At 38.8% G+C, this 23,254-nt stretch overlaps 1 protein-coding gene across 4 annotated transcripts in view; it reads right to left on the bottom strand.

Annotated features, from left to right (window-relative positions):
* GRIN2A (glutamate ionotropic receptor NMDA type subunit 2A) overlaps nt 1–23,254 on the bottom strand; it is a 127,664-nt gene that overhangs the window by 51,376 nt on the left and 53,034 nt on the right. For all 4 annotated transcript variants that reach the window (XM_085514757.1, XM_085514758.1, XM_015877139.3 and 1 more), the window contains one exon: nt 6,936–7,528. In XM_085514757.1, coding sequence (XP_085370883.1) covers nt 6,936–7,528 — 593 coding nt within the window. The remainder of the gene's footprint in view (nt 1–6,935; nt 7,529–23,254) is intronic.

Below are 23,254 nucleotides of genomic sequence, written 5' to 3'. Positions count from 1 at the left end.
TGTGACCCAAGGAATAGCATGCTGAGGGAGCCACTGCCAAGGAAAACTAAGGACACGATGTGAAAGCAGGCACTGCTTGTATTCCTATTTCCCCACTTTCATTTATAGGAGGTCTCTCCCTTCTGATTCATAAATACGGAACAGCCCTCTCCCAGTGAGCACAGATTCTTATGGGGTCAGGCACAAATGCCCCCATTTCCACAAAACTGTGATCCAAGAATGTTGTCCTGGAGCACACATAGCCACCACACTACATAAGGCCTTTGTGTCCAATCAGCATTTTCATTACATAGTCACTGGTGATCAGACTAGAGTTGAACCCTTCTCATGCAAATTTTAGTTGGATTGTTCCCCTTGATTTCAAACACCAAACAAAATTGAAAAGAGAAATGCTGAAACATCCCGACAGAAATGCATTCATGTTGAATTTACAGCAGCTCTTTGAAGCACCAAGGTTAGACAGTGATCTCCAGATCTCCAACTTAATGTTTATAGATTCAGAAAGATCGAGAACTTTATTACTGGACCTGTGAAATCCAGCATGTGGCCTGAAGTTCCCACATGAGCCACGACTCCTGCAGCTCACACCAGCTCAGCAAAGCACATAACTCCCTCCAGTGCCATCACAACAGAGTATCACTTTTTATTCAGCCAATTCCTCACCGTGGGGCAGTGTTTGGAGTTTGTGACAACTTCAGGCAAAGGAGGGAAACAGCAGAGACTGAGGGAAACACCAGCTTCATTAAAAAAAAAAAACAACTTTCTTCCTCCTTTCCCAAATGAGGGACTTCCAAAATGAGATTTAGAGGAGCTGAAATATCTCACAACCAACATCATCTGATGCTGTTTCACTTTTCTCCAACAGTATGAACCAATCATTTTAATAATCTTGACTGTTTGGGCCTGGAATTCACCCAGGATCACACCTAAAAAAGCAGGAAGGAATCCAAGCTTTATCTTTTCCTTTCTTTTTTTTTGTTTTTTTGAAGCTATTAATTTTTTTCTGTATCTTTTTGGGGCCAAGCTTCCTTATTCTGATGCTACTGTGAAATCCGGAAAATACTCATCAACAGAAAACTGATGAAAAGTGATTTATCATTAAGAAATAGTCTTTCTGAAAAACATCTATGAAATCAGTTTTAGAAAGTCTGTGTGTAAAGGATATAATATGTTGTATAAAGTATGTGAAGAAACAGGTCTCAAACAGACCACTATTAAACAAGATAACGATATGTTTTTCAGACAGATAAGTGTATTTGTCAAGACTATTTTTTATCATAGGCTATGTAAGATTTTTTTCTCACTTAAAGTCCTTCCCAATAATGCAAAGAAAGAGCCTCCTCTTCCTCCTCCTCCACATCCCCAGCCCTCAGCCTCCTGAATATAACTCCTGCTCCTGGAGCTGCGTCTCCCTAGGCCTTGAGCCAGCATGGATGATTCAAGTTTTAGGAACAATATGCTCAGTGACTGTGAAAAAGGAATGGCACGCCAACTACTTGTACCTTGTGCCAGCTGTTCCTTAAAGCACTAGATGACACCAGATCTGGAAATGTCATTTTGCCCCAATTCTGCCAGACCAGCAACTAAACTCTTGGGGAACCCTTTTAAAAAAGGTTTGCGTGGGAGCAAAATTAGGAAGGGTCCAGCTGGCTGGGTGGGTGCTGCAGGCTAGTATAACCCATCAAACACCAGAAGGCTTAGTGAGCTAATGTTATTATTAGTAAACATATTAGCACTTCTTTTACAAAATGTTGTTATATTTTGCTTCACCATCTCAGCAGCACCTCAAACTCATCCCTGGGAAGCTTGCCTGGTTCTCTGCAGCAACACCATCTCCAGCATCCTTCATATTACTATTTTGAATTCCAAAACTTGCTACCAGCCCCAAAACTGGCTGTGTTCAACTAAATGTTTGTTCTTTTGTTGTTGCTTTGTTTTGGGTTTTGCTGTTGTTCTGGAAGCCTCATAAGCTGGAAACTGACTTGGTCCGTCCGCTTCTTAAACAGAAGGACCTTAAACTTTCCTTAAACCAGGGAAAGAAATCTGATACAAGCTTTCTGTAATTTCAGAATCACTCTGTCAGTGTGCCAGCATCATGTCAGGATGCTGGCGAAGTTCAGTTTTATTTTGAGGGAAACAACGACAAGTTTCATCAACTCAGTTCCTGTTGTTTAATTCAACTATATAGAACTATACTATGCTGAAAACTTTTATGCTACTGAAGAGGGCACTTACAGCACATGAATTAAAATAAATGAAATTAACTGCTAGTGTTTAAAATATGCTCACTGAAACTAAGTTAGATTTAGTGCATCCTTGCATACCAAAGTCCTAATTAGAGAGGAGAGTATACTCAAATTAGCTGTCTCCCTACAAACCAAGTAAGCAGCGTATGCGATTACAGAAGCTTTGGTGACAGTCAGATCATCCCTCTATGCTATGCTGTGCACTGCTATGGACACGCATTGACTGCTGGCTCATGAGCAACCTGTTGTCCATGAGAACACTCAGGTCCTTCTCTGCAAGGCTCCTCTCCAGCAGGTCAACCCCTAATCTGTGCTGATGCATGCGGTTATTCCTCCCCGGGTGTAGGATTCTACACTTGTGCTGTTGAACTATATGAGTTTCATTTCTGCTCAACTCCCCTCGTCTGTCCAGGTCTCACTGAATTGCAGCACAACCTTCTGCTGTGTCCGCAAACTTGCTAAGGTTGCATTAGGCACCTGGATTTAAACATAAAAAGGGGAGATTTAGGTTAGATGTTAGGAAGAAATTCTTCATTCAGAGGATGGTAAGGCACTGGCACAGGCTGCCCAGAGAAGTTGTGGATGCCTCAACCCTGGAGCAGTTCAAGGCCAGGCTGGATGAGTTCCTGGACAGTCTGATCTAGGGGCAAACTTGCCCATGACAGAGGGATTGGAAATAGATGATCTTTGAGGTCCCTTCCATCCCAAGCCATTCTATGATGCTGTGATTCTACAATTTAAGGCCCCTTCCAACCAACCCAAACCAGTCTCTGATTCTATGAAAATATACTTAGTTTTTCTGCAGAGCATCTCTACTAGTAAAAAAGCATTTTGCTCCCTATGCAATTAAATAACAATACATCTTCAAACAGACTATAAAGCAGATGATATGATGATATTTTCTTTCCCCCTCCAAGTCTTTTGACAGAACTTAATGAAATGAACAAATCTCTGAAAATTGGAAAACATTAAACAGATACGCTGGATTATCAATCAAAGCATTGTGTCCAAGTAATACTTGAGTTCACTTGAAAGAAAAAGAGGAAAATGCATCTGTCTTTGCTAAAAGCTGGCATCGAAATATTGAACTTGATAAATGAATACCAGGACTTCAGGGACAGCACATTCTCATCATCCGGAGCAGACATTTCATAGGTAACTTGCAACAGCAGAACAACAGGATAGATAAGAAAATGAAATGTTATCATAGGCCGTCAAACTGGACCTCTCTGGAATTCAGACAGTTGCTGCTCTCTTGCTTAGGTGACAGTGAATAATGGAAACAATGTGTGGCCAGAGCATTAAACCACAGCCTGCCCAGAGCAGTTTGGACAGATTTTTAGCCCCACAACTTCCCTACAAAAAGATGAGCCTCCAAATCCTGTATATTTTTGGTTGTATTTGGAAACTGGATGTAACTAAACACAGCCTGGTCAACAACTAACTGCTGGACAGGCACATCAATGTTTTTTTTTCAGTCATAACCCACCATAGCTCAACACAGTTATGACTTCTAAACACAAGTATTCTACTAAATCATGCAGAAGTAATTTTATTCATGCAGCAGTCGAATTTTCCATGACAACTAATAGGGTTATTTTGTTTTGCTGTTTGTTTAGATGCTCCTTTGTAAGAGAGAGAGCATTTGCTCAACTGACACTGCTGTAATGAACTGCTAATTCTAGACATCCTGCAGTGCTGATGCTGCTATTTCACACAACAATATTTTTCTGTATTAGAAGATTGCGGGTCTTACATGAATGGCAAAAGATCTGAATACATAGAAACACATTTTAAATGTGTTGAAAATGATTTCCCTATTTTATTTTAAAGCCTTTACTTGTAAATTTTTGCACTTGTATCAGAAATGAACAGTGATCGGACCATTCCAAAAACTAAAGCAAACCAGATTTTTTCTGGGTTTAGAAAGCTAATAAAAGCATTTTAGAATTGCCATGACATGGGAAGGATAAATTGTGTGCTTCAAAACATATATAACTTCAAGCCAATTTAATACACAAAGGATTTGAAAAAGAGGGAGGAGGAGCTTTCACTTCATAGCTTTCTTTACATTGAATTTCTTTATAAGTGGAGATGAACCTCGCTAGATGTGGGAAGCAGCACATAAAGCATTACCTATTTCCATTTGCACGCAAATTAGCTATTATGGCATTGCCTTAGAACACAATACTCAGTTTAAAGCTGAATTAGACTGTCATTATAACTGATATAATTTAAAATCCTATTTTCTGCTCTCCTCTCGAGCTTGGTTTTGCTCGGGCAAAGGAGTCACTTTTCTGCTCTCCACTGAGTGGTCTGCTCCTGAACTGGGAAGAAATTCCCCTTTGTGCAGCCCCATTTCTCTACCATCAATATCCAGCACAAACAGCAACCCAGTACAGCACCCCCAGGTCCATCAGCTGTTTACAATATTCCAGCCCTTTACCACTGTAAGTGCCTTCCAAAATCCTTTGTTCAAGTTCCTTAAAACATGGTCTTACCCATTTATCTTTTAGTAGAATATACAAAGCTGCACTATTTGTGGCCTGAAACTACAAAGATTACATTTTAGAATAAAATCCCAATTTAGGAGATTCCTTTCATCTAGGGAAAAAAAAAAATAATTAACATTTAGGGGTGAGAAAAATAAAATACAATGAATTTGCTTAATTCACTTTGTCATCACTGGTGAGCTCTCAGAGATTACTTTGCAGTGCTAAATGCTTCTATAAACTTACTTTTCTTACCACTTAAATGTGACAAGAATAGTCTTGGGGAGTTATTACATAAGGATGTCTATTTAAACTTTATTCGTTTTAGTGTAATACTAATATTTCTAAATTTAAAGCAACCTGTTTCCTGTTTGTGTGGTGCTGGAGAAGCTCAAAGCATCTTCTGTACAGAAGATATATTTTCACTTTGCAACTCAGTGTTCTGCAGCATAAAAAGACTTTATTAACCAAAATACACTGTGTTAAAACACCACTGAATGTGCATCATTCAGCGCAGAATCTCCTGGTGAAGTCTAATCTCAATGCCCAATCACTCACAAACCCTATTCTTGCAGTCATACATTTTTCATCAGAAAAAAAATGATACTTTGAAGAAGGACAACTTGCACTGAATGCTGAACGCCCAATTCAGCTCCACAGCTGTGAATCGCCAAACCTGTGCAGTTCAAGCTTTAAATTTTATCTATTCCAGCCAGTGCATCATTTAGGGGTTGCATACATGGTATGGGTAGGACAGTCCTCCCAGAAGTGACTCCTGTCATGGGTGGCCAGTGACAGCTCTACAGAAGCCATGCCAGAATGGCAAACCAACACAGAGCTGCCTACTGGCATTCTCCTGGGGAATGAGTGGTAGCAAAGAAAGAGTTACAGATTTTCTGCAGTCCCTTCAGTGAATTTGGACAGTTCTAGAAGCAGAGGCTTAGAGATAGGAAAGGTGGGATGCACAAAAAAAGTAGAAGTGTCATACCTAAAGTATGATGTCCACCTACCTACTGAAGTTATACCTAAAAAAGGGTGTACCAGTTTCCTAAGTCTGCCCTTAATGTTTATGCACTACATGCGTGAAGTGTTAAAATCCATTTACTCAGCACTATTTGGCCTACAAGGGAGTTTCTGAAGCATGTTGTATCTTAAAGATGTCATTTTCTAAGAAAAAAAATAACCATTCCAGGACATCATACAGCAATCAACTCCCAAACTAAATATGCACATACATCTCAAAAGATTAAAAACATCCCATAAACTCCCAAATGAAACTGTCACTGATTTTTCTTTTTCTGGTAATTCCAACCTCCTTTACTGTAAAGAGCTGCATCTGCAATATTCAGTCAAAACAAATTTCAAAAATGCTGCTTAGTAATATCCCTAGGAGAGATTGTGAAGAGCTATAAAAATATGCAAGATTCCTTCTACTTCCTCTCAAAAATTAGATTAAAAAAAAAATTGTTTCTGTGCAGCATCTATTATGCAACATTTGGGATACAAGTAACGAGTGCCACATCCAAAGGGGATAAATGAAAGGACAAAATTAATAAATAAATAACAAAGAATCCTCATTTAAACCGTACCAGTTCCCATATGAAAAAACTGCTCTGAGAAAACATCCGCACCAACTTGGATTACGTAGATGAGATTTAAAGCTATTCTAGAGGAAGTGACAAAGATGAAATGCTCACAAGAAGAATTGACAGATTTCAGTTATTAGGTAGTGAAATCTGGTTAACTAATCTAATATTTCTATAATATCCAGGAACACCTACTTAACATTACACATCTCTTTTCTTCTGAAATATTACCATCTTCCTGCTGATGCAAATGAGAGTCCCAGTAACAAGGCAACGCCTTCAATAGCTTGTTGATATTGTACCTCACAGTTCAGGTATGCAATGGCACTATTTTATTAACTTAATTTCATACCACTTAAAACCAATTTCTGTTGCCTTCAACATCAGACTCAGAGTTTGTTCTCAACAACACATACCATTTCCATGTGTACAGTTAGAAATGTAGCCATTCTTACTGCACCTTCCCTTGGAACGTCTGAAATTCATTGTTTGAAAGGAGTGTGATGGCATTAGCAAAAACTATTTTTCTGCTTCAAGAGACATATAATACTACTACAGAGGAAAATTACCAATGTTGCATTGAAAAGAAAATAAAAGACAATAAACCTTACTGGTGCAAAGTGTGAGATGGCCGGTCATTTTTCTCCAGTTGACTGTAGCAGCTAGTTCTTGCTTCAGGAATGAAGGAATACTTTTCCAGCATGGCTGATGCAGCAGTGGCAATAATCCCAAGGCCATCCCGCACCCGAGCTTCTAAGCTGTAGTCCCATTCATCATAAGATGCTGAAATGAGTCCTGAAGGAAATTCCTTGGGAGTAATTTCTGTGTTACCACTAACGAGGCTTGGAACTATCCAAAAGAAATCATACCCGGTAAGGCCCAGTGAGCGAGCCTCATCTAGTATGTAGACAGCTTCGTCCTTGGAACAATAGAGCAGGATGACAGATGAATGGATTTTCTTCAGCTGAATTTGTGTCTTGGCATCCCCAAAGGCAGTATCAAGTATGATGATGTTCTGCATGTCCCAGCCCACAAAACTATTTTCCACTGTGGTCTTAATGACATTGATGAAGTCTCGATATCCAGGGAAGGTGGTGGTTACAAGAGAAAACACGTGCCAGTCATAATCCTGCATGATCTTAAGCATGACGATGGCTTCCTGCTGGATAGAAGCCCCAAATTGGAAGAATGTTGACATCACATCCTAGAATACAAAATACAGTGAAAGATTACAACTTCTGGACGAACATAAAAAGAAGTGTATCTCTAATTCTAATTCTTAAGTCTACCACAGCTACCAAGCTTCTGTTGTGTTTATAGAACTTCCTTTGCTCTATCATATTCATATTGTTAATAAGCAAGGCTGATTGCGAGTACCACAACTAATTAAAATATTTGCCAAAGAGTGACAAACAGGTATTTATGGAAGATATTTCCAGTAGCTTTGTCACATGAAGACCACTGAACTCAGTACTTACTGAGGAAGCACAAGCTTCACTCAAGCTTAAACATCTCATCTTCAGCTTTAGATTCATCAGACTTGGACTCAGTAAATTCATAGTAAGTCTTAGTCACAGTGGAACTAAATTCCAAGAGACACGCTGTACAGAAATGAAGCAGTCATATTGCATATCATGTAAAACTGCCATTACAAGTCTGCACTTCAACACACCTATGCCCATGCATAGAACAGACGGCAGTTCTCTTTTGTTCTCTTAATTCATCGATTACTTAGCTTTTTCATTAGCACGAACCATGTCTATAACTCTCACAATTACAAGAATTGCACATGTCACTTCCCTAATTCCAACAAACTATGTGAATTCTTCTCTCAAAAGCACACCCTCAGCTGTTATTACAATGCCTTAAGTTTCCTTGCTCTACCTTTTGCATGAGATGAGCAGGACAGATTTACAGCCGCTGTCACTGCAGAGGTTGGCTCTGCCAGCAGACTGTGGCTGCTAGGGAAGGAGCAGCAATCGTTGTTTAGTTGTCTAAAATACCATATTACTTTGCTATATGAAAACACAATGCTAAATCAGAACGAAATAGGGGTCAACATAAGACAAAAATCAATTTTCCACTTGTGGGACTTTTCAAATTTATGTTTAACAATATTAGGACAAGAAGCAAGAAATAACATGGAATGCAATTTAAAAAGCAATCTACAGAATGATTATATTCAGTTATAAAGATTTTTATTACAATGAGACTACAGGTAGGACTTTAAAATATGTCAATTGCTTCATTCGCTGTTTGTATCCTTCAAAGAGATCCAGAAAAATAATGGTTGTTCTCTTATTTTATGCCCCCGTAACTCAGATGTTCAATTTGATATTACTTTTAAGGCACACAGTAAATCTACATATACAGAAGAAGCTGTTTCCTGTTTAATGAATTACAGTATCTATTTGGCACGTTTATGGAGACTGAAAAAACTGAAAACAGGTGATCAGTCATGAGTTTAAGCTGAATCATTTAACATCACATCTAAAATACAGAGAAGAAAATTATTTTTAACATTATCAAATGTAGGTGAAAAATGTATCTTGCAGTGTGCTGCCATGGTACTACTTGCCCTGGACTGTTTGAAATGATGCAATGATCCCTATTTAATAAAAGGCGAATTGTGTTTAGCTTTCACATCCATGTGATCTGCCTTCCATATAAACCCATACAAAATTCTCAGTAAATGTAAACACTGAAGTGGGGGAGCTGAAAGAAAAGGCTTTCCTTCCAAGAAACCCTCCGCACTTTTAAACTCTTATGTTATTAAATTCCTGCCTCTGTTCATTAAGGGTATAAAACATGCAATTCCCAATACAAATATCACAGAGGCACCCAGGGAGAAAACTCCTCCATTATCACCATGGGAGCAATTTGGGGGGAAATTATACAAAACTCTGTACTTTCAGGAGAAGCAGAGCAATATGTCACTGTGGAAAGAACTAAAATATTAGTACAAAGAGAAGAAAAGATCTCCTTCCTTAGGACCTTTCACTTCTCTCACATATAGCAAAACATTCAGCAGAGCAGAGGCTCTACAGACAAGGATGGATTTTATATTCTCCAAATCTGCCTTCACAGACCTGTAAAGATGGTTCTACCATTAGTTACTGAGAAGAAGAAGGCCCTCTGACACAGCTAAAAAAGGATGGCAAATTTCTTACCATGTCACATAACTGTGCAAACAGAGAGCCACTAAACAATAAAGGTCAACAAAAAGAAGAAATGGAGGGCTTACATTTTATTTTAAAAGTTTGCTCTAACACTCAAGTTAGACAAGGACAGCAGCAAGCAATGAAGTACATGATAGCTTTCCCACAGCTGACACGTCCCTTTTTGTTATTTCAAGGAATAAATATCAGAAGTGTGATTGTGAAAGGTTAGCACCAGCTTCATCAAGCGTGTTCTCTTACATATCCCAAGGGAACCTGCAGGAATTTATTTTGTAGAGGTCTCTGTATTTTCAGATCTTGGTTTCATCCTAAGAATTTTGCCAGCTAACAGTTATTTTTTTCTTTATTGTATCCATTTCATTTTATACTGCCTTTTTGACACATGGGGGCCAGCTGTGAGATTCATCACTCACCATTAGTTTTAGCTGCATCAGAACAGCAAATAAACACATAGCAAGACATGAGAATTCAGGATTCTAAAGATCATTGCAGAATCCACTGATTTTCAATTCTTCACATTCTTCAAATAACACAATGTCACCTAATGAAGTTAAAGTAACTCAACATGCCATCACATAGTAAACGTGTAAGTTAATTACAGAAGATGACTAGTTTTGCACAGAGATCAGGATCTGTTCTCTGGGCTGGAGCACACCATCTGGGCTCTCATTCTCAGGCTGTGCAAACATTGGACACTGGAGGTTCTGCCTCAGCTCCCATTCCACCATGACAGGTAAAGGAAAAATTAAATGACATCAACAAGGTTGTGATTGTGCCAAATTAAAAAACATGAACCAACAGGTATTTTCATGTCATTTGATAAAGGTTTACCCACAAGATATTAAGCACAGAAATTATTTGGCAATGGTAACATTTCATGTGTTTACATTATTACTGCCGTGGAACCAAAATTACATGTTGCTGGAATGATTTGTAGAAATTTAGAAGAATCAGTGTTACGCAGTAATTCATCCTTAGGAAAAACTTTCATTCCAGCTCTTTGATAGCTTGCACACAAACCATTTCACTTCACTGTAAGGTGGCATCACAGAGTAATTTGCACAGGAAAATTCTGCATAATGATTTGCTTAAACCTCATGTAACAATTAATTTCACAGAAAGGTTTTTCATTCCATTTCTACTATTAGGAACCTTAAAACATATACCATTCAAACTTACTCATCCTGTAAGCAAAGTCAAAAACTTCACCATGATTCCATTGGTTACAGCCAAGAATCCAGTCTTAAATCCAGAATCTGTAGCAATTTGTCATTACTTGGCAGCTGAGCCAAGCTAAATAGGCTGATTACTTCTTGTAGGTATGGCATAATTGTGCATAAAAGCCTTACATTATATAGAAATACATGCATAACTAAATATGAATATCTTAAGACATCATTTCTTTATCTGAAAACATTTGGTCTCAATTGAATGCTAATATACTTTTCACTTGTTGTGGGATGAGATGCCAGAAAACCATTAACTAAGTCATTTCCATACATCTACACTTAACAAGTAAAAATGAAGGCAACAAACAACCTCCCCCACCACCCCCTTTCACCAAATGGTGAGTATGAAATATTAAGCAGGTAAAGCCAGTTTAACTTTTTACCATGTGCTTTTCCCCTATAAGCCAGGACCGTAGGACTGGCCAACCCCAAACCAGCTCAGCCTCGTTGAACTGAAGAGAGAAATCCAGAAGCGTGAGGCTAGCTGAGAGGACAAACAGACAGATGGGAAGGAAACCTTGTAAGAGAAAGGATAAAAGGAGTTCAAGGAACCACTCAGAGCAGCTTCCCATGGCAACAGAGATTTGTAGGAGATATCCAAGCAACGGAGGAAGATGAGGATAAGATGTGAGATTCAAGATTCTTCTTGATCTCTTCAAGATCAAGACAGATGCATTTTGGTCGCCCAGGTGGTTTGTGTGCTAAGCGAGAAGAGGTGTGAACTTGATTCACTTGCTTTTGGAAAGCAAAGTCACAAAATTCACCTACTTATCCAGAGCATGTGTGCTGCTTTTTAATTCACCTAGAAAGAAGTGCTTCAGAATACTGTGTGCTCCTCTGCTCTAATGTACAATCAGCAGATCTGAAGAGAGGGTACTTGAGGAAAATGCCATTTATGCTTATCCTCTTTGTATTTTCCTCTTCAGGCTCCTTTGACCTCTTGGGCAAAGCAACAGCTGCTTGTCTGTTATGCTAATAGGAATTACATCTTTCTCAGAGTGATCAGCCCATCAGGCTCACAGTGATTATCGTTTTCCATTGTATACTTAATAGCAGCAGGTCAGAAGCAATTTCAGTTACAGCATTTCTGAGATGAGTGGTCTACACCAATATGTTCATACCAGACAAGCTTGAGCTGAGAGGGTGGCTGACTACATCTCAGAATGAAACCCACTGGTCAGAACATAGACCAAAGTACCAACACAGGATGGTGTTTCACTGATATTCATTTCAGAGCCTTTGAAAAATCATAGCTCAGAACAGCAATGCATAAATAACACCATTCATATGAAAAGGAGCACAGGGTGTTGAGGAAGGGTGTGGAATTCAGACGTAGGAAGATCAGTTTTACAATAGCAACGTGCTAACCAGGTGAGGACATGAGCATTTACAGTTGCACACTACGATGGAGGGGAAGTAAGGTAAGGTAACATATGCAGACAAAAAATTGTGCTGCATGTATTTCTTCCGACACCACCCACACTGTTCCACATCTTTGAGGTAAATCTACATTTTCTTTTTGGTGCTCTGCTTAAGGAGGCATCAATTTATTTAGCTGCAAGAATGTCACACATCAAGTTATTTGCCAAGCACTGTTCCCAAGTGCAAATAATACACCGGGCAGAAAAGCTTTACCTACATATATTCAAATTACTGAGATTCTTATGCAGGCAGTAAAACTATTTATTTTTGGTGTGAAATAATGGAGTTTAAATTACCAGTACTTAGTTAAGTAGAAGCAAAATATCTTTACGCATGGTTCTGACTTACAATGAACATCTTGAGGAAAACAACTTAAAGAAAGAAAATGTTCAAACTGCTAAGATAAGGTCCCTGCAAGACATAGTAATCCTTTCTAGAAATGCTTCCATACTTGACTGTCATACTACATACAGATGTATGTATGTATGATGTTGAAAGGTGTTGAGTACTCAGTTAACTGACACAGATTGCCTACCAATATGGAGCTCATATTCATTACCAGAACTGCGCAAAGGTGTTTAGATGGCAATCTTCTTAGTTCCTTTGAGTAAAAGCCTTACATGTAGAATGGCTAACAAACAGAACTCCCATCCTCACAAGTTAAGTGCCTTCAGTGCCACACATAAAAGATGAGTGCTCATTACATTTCAGGGGCCTTGTGTAACAAAGCTTGTTAAGAAAGTTGCAGCTGCAACTTAGATTTCAATATATAACGCACAAGGGACTGTGGTTTGCCCTACGAGCGTGTCTTGATTTGTCTCCATTCGTGCCCCCAGTGTCACATCCTAGAATTACAGTGTTAAATTTACACAGTACAGGATTGCTCGTGCTTTGCAGGTCCTTTAGAAATAATTTGTGGATCTTCAGCTATCCAAAATTCAGCCTGAAATACTGACACTGGAAAGTAGCATCCCAGCCTTCTCTGGTTGATACTCGCTATCCATAGCATGTGTAACCTTTCACCATCATTAAACACCTTACTGAAATATAGATCTTATATTCTGAAGCATTGATCACTTTCAGATGGGCTAACTGTCACATGACATACAACTAAAAGGAAGAGAAAAAGCAGTGTCATGACCCTTTGCAATATACTCCACCAAAGGAAAACTCCTCAAGTATGGATGTAAAGTGGAGGAACAGAGCCAGACTTCACAGCACCACTCTCACTAGGCTATCCTGGCACTCCTCTCCATGAATCCTAATTCCCTCTTTAAAAGCAACGCAACCCAGAGTTCACCAGATGATGACATTTCAGGTTATGTTAATAGATAAGATGAATAATTAATCTGAAACAGATCTCCCTTTTGTGCAAGGACCTGTGGTGCATGCAGAGGCTGTGCAGTACTTTGGAGCAGACACTGCTCCTTTATGAAGGGACTGCAGGAGGGGAGGATCAGGGTGCAGGTTTCATACCCCACAGGTTCTTTGCTGGGCACTCTGCACATAACCATTTCCCCTACAAACGGCATTTCTGATGGTGCTCCGCTATTCTTAACACCTATACCAGCACTGCTGTCAGGAGCTGACACAGGTCCAGAGAAAACATTCAGCACACTGGAGGCACCATTAGAAACAGATGAATAGTGCAGAACAAATTAAAGATGTTACATATTAATTTGTTTACTTTTTAACCAACAAAACACCTTCATTTGAATATACAGCCTTGAAATCCCATCACTGAAGTCATATATTCATACCAAGAAAAGAAATAAAAAGCATAGGGCAGAAACTATACATTGTGATGGACGACCTGATGCCAAACACAATCGGTTAAGAAAAGCCATTTACCAAAATCCATTGTCTGAAAGTTAATCATCATTCCTATTAAGAAAATACTGAGAGTAACATTATTTCAGATTAAATCAGCAAGGGTCAGTAAAAGTTTAGCCCAGCAAATTAGAGCAGTAATTAACTGTTATTCTCAGCAATACAGCTTAGCCAGCAATTATCACTCAGTCTTTAGACTGTATTTGCACAATGACTGTTTCATAAAAAGGCACTTATACAAAAGCTGCAGTTCAACAGCTATCCATTTTCAAAGATGTAATAATTTCCATAGTAATAAATAGTACAGCCTTAGAATAAACGAGTATATCTGATTTCCTTGTAAACCTTTCTTTAGAGAAGATTCATTTATCCCAAAGGATACGAAGAATAAGAGTACAGCCCATGCTACAGTGCCACATCTCGTGAACACACCTTGAAGCCACCTGTACAGAAAGAAGTTCTGGTCTCCCCTTACAAGTGTCTGTAAGTGTGGTCCAAAGGTTGTTTTGGTCCTACAGTTGGATGACAAGATGTCACTATACGTGCCCATATATAGGATGTGACTGTACTCACCTCATCTTAATCTATCAAATGATAACATATGGTCTGGCTGTGGAATGAAAATCACATCTGAGTTTAAATGCTAGCCCATTTATAGGATTTAGATCAACAACAGCTTTCTAGATCCAAAAGAAACTGTAACTTCTATTCCAGTCTAATATGAAATGAAAACCCGTGAGATATAAAATGTACAGAACTATCCACAGTGAAAGATTTCTGAATGCCAAATTCTTTATTCCCATGCCTGGAGATGAAGAACACTTCCATTTTTTTTCTTTGTCCAACCAATCTCATACAGAAGTTAGATTTATGATCATACAGTCCCTCCCTTGAAACAAAACACTAACATTTTCTTGCTATGAAAATATCAAACCACTTGTGGTGATCAAGTAAAATATTCCATTATTTTCTTCCTCTGAAAAATTGCTTTTCTTATAGCTTCACATAAACCTCCAACATAGAGCAGATTTTATGTGGAGTATTTATAAGCAAAATTCAACACAAAGCATAGAATGAGGTATAAATAAAAATAGAATCATTAAAACAATATAGAAATGATTGGTGCTATGGCAGAAAAAAGCACAGAGGGAAAAGCCCTGAGAAAGGGCTGAAATTATTACTTGAAAATGAAGCAAGTACATCAAAATGAGAGCTCAGCTGAGCAATTATACATACACTGCTGCACTTGGAAATTAAATGGATGCATAAGAGAAATTCTCATTAACTCATTCATTTAAATTAATATACAATGAGCAAAAGAATTTGAGTAGACAGAATAATAAAATGATGTTTGCTCCAGCAAACAAGGAAGAAAAATACAAAAGGGAACTGAATGCCAGCTATGCTACACGGGAGGACTTGTCCTCCCTTTCGGACTCTCAGTTGCACTCAAGTGCATCATGAAGCCCAAAATCAAGTGCCTATTCCTACTCATGGATATGATGTAGCTATTTAAACATTTTAACACTTTCTCAATATCTTTAATATAGACCTCTTCACCCCATCAAGCAGCAGCTGAGCAGTGGTTTATCTGACAACAGGAGCAACTTTACTGCAAAGCTTAGGATCAATTCTTGCCCTGTAAAGAAAGATGGGGCCCATCACCATTCCCAATCTCCAGGCAGGCTCAAGGTATTTGATGGCTTGGAGAATTAGGAGCAGATTAGTCAGAGAATGTGATTCACTTGGCTATATATTCATAAACGAGTTCCATCTATTCCCTGCACAGCACAAATTAGAGAATTCAACCTCTTTTATGCTCATCACCTGGTTTCCAGAGCTGTCTATACGCAGTCATCAAAAGAATGTGTTGACCAATTTCTATGTACTTGAGTACTTAAAGAAATTGGATTAGAAGGAAAAAAAAAAAAAAAAAAAAAAAAAGAGCCCAGTAATTAAAACATAAGTCCTGACATTTAAATAACCACTGAAGTGCATAGAAGTCACCCCATTACCAGTTTACAGCTAACTGTGGGATGCTGAAGGTAAGCAGTGACACAGCATTGTGAGTGTTGTTTGTTGTTTCCTTTTGTTTCCCAGATCCTAGGTCAAGTTCTGAACTCTGCAGCTACTCCCTGTCCAGCACGGGCCACAAACCCTTTCAGACCCCAGGTACCTTTCCACTGTCCTTCTTCTTCCAAGTTTATTTGCAAAATGCACCTCAGACTTGCTGAGGCTGAGTAAAGTTAATGAAGGTGGACTGGCTGGTATTTTCTTCAGGCTATAATTCTTCCAGTGCTTTCATCCTGTCTCTCATGTCAGCAATACTCTATGTATGGAGAGAAATTTAACTAAGCTTTTATTGCACTTAGACATAAGTGGACTGATGAAATAGTACAGAAATGAGTAGCAAATTTCATAGCACATCACGCACATCAAGCAAACAAATCCACACATAAGACTGTGAGGAAATTCTTTCCTTTAATGCGTTTAGGAAAGTAAACACTTCCTTAATTTCCAGAAAAGCATTTCTAGGAGATTTGCAGAAGCTGGAATTCTTGGTCTGAACCCAAATCCCAAACAGTTCCACACCTGATCAACATCCATGGCTGCAAACTTGTATTTTCATCAATAAAAGAAAAGCAAACACCCATCTTTTTATCTGCATAGTAAATTTTGCACGATACCTTTAGCTGGCTTACAGCTAGGGCTGGGAAGCATTTAATTCTGCTAAAGGAAGCAAGTAAAATAAAAAAAGAAAAAAGAAACAAGAAGGCACAAATAGCTTCTATAAAACATTTTAAACAAAAGGAGTCTGTTTCCACATCTGTGAGAGACCCCACTGAAATCTCCTGACATGATGTTTCTTGTGTGAGGAACCTTGACGGCTTGTGGAAGGCATTTCTTTCTGTTGTTAAAAGGCTATAACAGAAATCAGTTTTGGTCTTTTTACAAATAATGAAAAGAAAATTAAATACACGGTCTTTTAAATGAGTTGTTTTAATTACAAGTGGAAGAGAGACATAGCTCCCAAGTGACCCATAGCGCATGGATCCATCTCTCGTTTGAGACAAGCCAAAAACATCATTGCCAGCAAGAGAAAGCTGCTTGTGGGTGTTGCACCCCCCACATGCACTGAGCCATAATGATGATTCTTGGAGTGCTCAAAGCTAATTTTCAGGCCTTCCATGAGCACAGCATTACAGGGTCTGAATGCTTCCTAAACACAGAGGAGTTTATCCCAACATGCCTGTAATTATCTTGTTGAAGGAAAGCAGAGTAATCACAGCTTCAAAAAATGATTCATGGGAAAATGGTGTACAAACCTTCCCTATTTATGTTGTCTCTTTGAGAGCCTTTTCAAGCTTTTGTTAATACACTTTTAAAACAACTTCTTAGCACAGTGAAGCCTTGCTGTAAGTTTACTGCAATGCGTGTTTTTGGGGGGAAGCTTGTTACAATGGGAATGTCTGGCTTAGCTCATCCACCCTAAAGTGCTTCACACAGCATCTCCCACAGCCACTTTTGCCAGACCAAAGCTTGCGACTTTGCCCTCTTGCTAGCATCCTACTCCTTGGTCACTGTCCTCACTAAACTTCCTGCTGCTTTCCATTAGAAGGGAAAACATATAAGTAGAAAAAAAATGTAAATTTTCAAGATTTGCCAATTAATATATATTTTTTTAATTTTCCATGTATTTGTTCACGGCTATGCAAATAAATAAGCAAATGTTACCACAAGGAACATTCACGAGGAATAGTGCCTCTGCAGACACTTTTTATGGCTGCATAAATTAATTGGCAAGGTCTGTAAAATGGTCTAAAAATCGATGTCAGAACTTCAGAAGACACAACATGTTTATCTGTGCTTTTGCAAAACATGACACGAATGCTGAACAGTGCAAGAATTTAATGTGATATTAGTTTAACCAATCACTGCTCCAATCAATCAATAGCATTGGAATAATTTACTCTCCTGTGACTGAATGCTGAATTTAGCAGTTTGTCCAGACACAGAGCCAGATGAGACCAAAGATTTAATTTCATTAGGAGTCCATTTTGCTGTGCACCTCTAAAAAGAAATCTGACTTTTCCATGGACAGATGCAGCCATTAAAACAGCTCTGTAGTTTTAGAGCCAAATTGCACATCAGAATCAGGTTAATAATAAATCAATCATATGCACTTCTTGTCTCAACAAACACCATTCAAAATAATAAATACAAAAGAAAAAAATATATATATTCAAAGTATTAGTGTTAAAAAGTCAAGGAAAATGTCACGTTGTCATCTGAATGAACCCCACTATCCAACCTATTAAGTTGTCATTGGCATGAAGCATCACGAGGATCAGCTGCAGTTTGGATCAGGCCAAATCTGAAGGAATTTCTATGCCACCACTTTCAGAGTGGAAAGCTTCCCTCTAAAATAAGATGTTGACTGTCACTTGGCATAGCAGGGAGACAAAACTGTCAAAGCCTCCTATGCTCATCTTTTCCCTTTGTTACTTCAAAATCCATGCTTTGCACTGTTAAGGGTTTAAATTCTCTCTCTTGTAGGAAAAAGTGTGTCTTACAAGAATAAAACATTATTCAGTTTAATTCACTCTTCAGGAGAACAGCTCCTCTGAAAATGCTAAATGCTGTTCCCAAGGTGTCATGCACTGCATGTAAAACATTCTAAGGGCTCAACGCTCAAATTCTTGAAGATGTTAAGCTAGGTGCCCAATTTCATTCAGGTCAAAGGGAAATGGGTGCCTGAATTTCCCTAGGACCCTGGCCTAAGAACATTCTTAATGCATACAGCATTTTCAGAAAGTGCTCTGTGTTTAATCACCATCATTATTCCTCTGAGAGAAATTTTACACTTTTCAAATGATCGACATGTAATTCTAATAGAGCCAACAAAATACAATAAGTGGGAGGTCTTGTATTATCCTATGGATGGCATTTCAGCATCCAGGGAATTAGACATATAAAGGCTACAGGTTTGAGCCAGACCCTGCAGCTAGCTGCTTTTACTGGGAAGAGAGCATCTCTGAAAGCTGCCAAATAGCAGCTGCAGAGCCTTACAGCCCTTACAAACTTCAGAAGAGCAACTGGAATAAGCAAAACAACTGTTTTTAGGCTTTGCTTTGGAAAGTTGTCCCTGTCCTCTGCCCTCAGCATAGCTGCATAGCTTATGATTTCCCTGTAAGTGTGAGCTGACCCCTCTATTGCCATTTGTCTTGTACCAGCCACACATTTGATGCTCGACACAACTAATTGCAGGTGCCTTTGTACTGCCTTAGGGAGCTTTCCAGCTAGTTTTAAATACAAAGTGTGGCTAGAGAAGGAAGTATAGAATTCAGAACTACAAAAACCATAAGCTGACACAATTAATCTCTGAGTATAGGAAGCCAACAGCATTCCTGTGCTGTGCCTGTACTTTCAAAGGTCACAAAACTGGGATGGCCTAAATTCATCATCACCAAACTGAAAGGTGCCTGCAGAGAGGGACAATTAGTAGTTACCATGTACCTTTCAAAAAGTAATCATAGAAAATGTATAGAGAAGTAATCTCAAATACATACAATGGACACTTGGAAATGTTGCCACAAACACAGAATCACAAACAGCTTTCATAATACAGCTGTGCGGCCTCCTTAGCCACCACTGTTGCAAAGCTGTACCTTGAGCACATGTTGAGGTCTCTCTCAGCCCAGCCCATCGATGAGTCCTTTACACCTATATTTATAACCCTGTCCTCCTTCTCCCACCATCTGCACTAAGCCCTGGGGAAGTCCTGGAATAAACCTAAGAAACATTTCTTTTGCAAGCTCAAAACTGCTAACTCAGGAACTACAACATCTTATTGCAGAGGTCTCTACGCTTCCTGCCAGTTATATTTGAATTATGCATAGATGTATTCCTCATCCTCAGCAAAATCCACGGCTGCTGCTGCTGCCCTTAAAGCCACACTATTGCTCTCACTAAAGGAACAAATTCCAATACAGTGCAATGCATAATCTGTTCACTGATGCAATAAAATAGATTTGGAATTAAAGACATCATTGTCTTTGCAATGATAAGGAAAGGAAAATGAGTGGCAAAATACTACAGAATGAGTTCTTATTAATAATTATTTCATGTAGCTTTCCTCACAAGGAAGTAAAAAGTTTTTCCTGTTCAAAGAAAAGAAATGCTTAAAATATCAATTGAAAGCTTAATTTCAAGAGGGAAAAGCCATAGGGTTCTTTGGGGAAAAAGTAATTCAGATGCCTCACCTGAAATGACAGAAGTAAGGAGCAGGAAGTCCATTTCAATACAAACTCCTATTTTCAGTGAAAGAAGAAACATGAAAAGAACTTCAGTTCACTGTGGAACAGTCTCTGTCTATACAGTGCCATGTTGGTTTACATGTTGCAACCACAGCAATCTAGAAGTTGGAGAGAATTAAGTGCTGAAATTGCATAAGTGTGATGAAATATGAACTGCTCTGTGTGTCACCTTGTGAAAATACAAATTATCTAGATTAATGTAAGCATATAACCTCAGAACCTGCTAAAAGTCAGCACTAATGAGAGTTAACAAGCAGATGGGGATGAGGTGACAGTGATGACTCTTTGTTCAGGTAATGCTATTCCACTCCTGTGTCAGACTGCTCTTAGACATGTATCATCTCCTGCCTAGGGCAGGAGTCCTTAAGTGGCAGGTTCAAAGTCATTTACCTTTCAACCATATGCTACTTTATGATGGTGCTGAGTGGGAGTGAGGAAATATGCCTTTGCTGCAGTGTTAGAAAATACATTATTTTTATGTGTTACTGTTTCACAAATCGCTTAACAAAAAGAACCAGAAAGTTCAGGAAGCAGGACATCCAGATGATGTTCTGTTTGATATCACTTTCATCACTAAGACCCTGGTGCTCTTTGCTGTTCCAGCCTTGGTCTCACTTAGTTTCAAGGTGTATGACTTTAAAAGTCTAACAATACTAATATAAAGGATTGCTGAACTTCACAAGATAGGAATGAAAAGCAGTGGACACCTCCTTATCAACAGGTGATAGAAATGGCTTAACACTCTACAAAAATTCAATGAAAGCAAATATTCAACTGCACCTGAGATGGGTTCCACAAGGTAAAGCAAAAAACAAATTCTTAGCTGAGAATACAAAGTGGAACAAAATACTAGCCTGAGATCTGCAAAGATAGTTGATAATATGCTGTATCTGTAGAAAACAATCCTTTTCAAAAAACACCTATTTCTTGAAACTTTTCCTACAAACTCAGAGGCACAGAAATACAGACAAAGATCAAATCAGACAAAAACCTGATGCACTTGCAACGCTTTCCTGCAGGACTTTACCCACATGAGTGAGCAAGGTTTCAGTGACAGATCCCTGCACTCAGCCTCACCCCTTCCAGCTCAGCACGTTGAGCTGTTTTGGTCCAGTGAACCTGGGCAGCACAGCAGTTGGCCAAAGGCTGTTCCTTGGATGGCTGTGAATTGAAAATAAGCATCTGAAAACAGAAATCTACAGCTGCTTCTTGTAAAAGGAGTGTAAACTCCTTTCAGGCAGTACTGAGAGCTGTGGCAGACATGAAGAAGCAAGTATTTCTCCTGAGGAACTGTAAAGGTTTCTGGGCACCAAACAAAGTTTCTAGTAAAAAGCTGCAGAAGAACAATGGTATTATCTGCATTAAGGGGAGTTACTGATAGAGAAAAATGTGGTATGAAAACAATATTTTTAAACCAATTAAAATGTAGACTGGATCAATCATGCAGTAGATTTAACTTGTAACAGTGTCTTTGCCTAAGACTGTTGTATCCTACCTGGCATGGTTAGGACAAAATTACTGGTAGCCAAAAAGCATCATTTTTAATTGACCCAAAAAGCAAGCTGTCAGGGTATTTTCAATCTGCCAAACAAATCTTAGGTGTGTGGGAGGACACCTTAGGACTTACAAAGAAAATATCTATTATAGTGGAAAATCGAGGGAAAGTAATCAAACAGAGGAGAAGGTCAGGAAAAGTCTCCAGCATATTCTGATAAATTAAGGGCTGTATTCCCAAGAACATTTCATGGTGTGTATGATCAATTCTCAGATCATCTACACGTTTAAAAACTTCCATGACCCCATTCAAAGTTACTCAAACCAAGAACCTATAACAGTTATTTTCTCTGCCTTCACCTATGAACCTTTGAGTGCTTATGGAGAGGCTGAATTCCATTCCAGTTCAGGAAGAACTAAAATTAAACCAGTTCCTGCATAGACATTGTTTAGGAACTGGCATTACCCTTTGATGTCAGTGGGGTTTGGTAGCATTACAGAGGTTTCAAGCATCTTTTTTTGTGAGCGAACTGTTCCAATACATTTTCTCAGAGTGATGGGGGTCATCCTTGCTGTTCACTTAGCCTTTTCTTATTAAAAGGACTGAATGAATTCATCGACAATTGTATCCTCATCCTTTGTTCCAATATTTCTACCAGGAGGTGAAGGTAAAGGTTTTACACGCTACTCAAAGATAAGAAATTGTGCTTTCATTTTCATCATGAACCAAGTTTATGCCACATCCAGGAAAAACCTATACGGACACACTTGAAGTTCATTCACATTCTGGAATGAGGCCAAATATTATAGTCTTCACAAGGATGCTTTAAAACCTAGATCAGTTCCTTGATCTGATTCGCGGCACAGCCATACAAACATTGTGCTGACACAACAGATGTCTGGGGGAAGGTGAGGAAACAGACATGCTTTATGTCATATTGCTATCAAATACAACCCACTGCGAAGCCATAGCCCCCTGAGTACAGACAGTATACAAATACATCCAAGATGAGGTCATCTGAAAAGAAAAATTTACAACACCCTACAGGCACAAAGAAGTAAATCACAAGTTCCCTAATATCTCGTATTTTCTGTATTCTTTATTGTTCAACAGAAGTAGCCTGACTACAGTGAGAAGATGATTCCAAATATTCACTTAAAAGAAAAAACAAAAAGCTACACATCAAACACACACACAAAAAAAAGTGGAATCCAAATGCTGTATTATCATTACAACAAAAAGAAAAAGCACTGCTCTGGGCACAATACCAAAGAACTGTCAACACTGCACGTCAGAAGTGATATAATTACTAATCTATTATCTAACTCTGATACTAAGCAAGGTTACTTCCAGTCTCAGATTGGACCAAAGAATGTGCTATTTTTGTAAAAGGCAGGTCTATCTGAAGCCCAGAAAAGGCCACTGCTACCTAGCAGGCTTTCTCTGGCACAGATAGTC

Source organism: Coturnix japonica, chromosome 13 (assembly GCF_054131305.1).
Source record: "Coturnix japonica strain WE chromosome 13, WE-NBRP24, whole genome shotgun sequence".
Taxonomy (NCBI): Eukaryota; Metazoa; Chordata; class Aves; order Galliformes; family Phasianidae; genus Coturnix; species Coturnix japonica.
The sequence above is the reverse complement of the archived record's forward strand: the minus strand, read 5'-3'. Positions and strand labels throughout refer to the sequence as shown.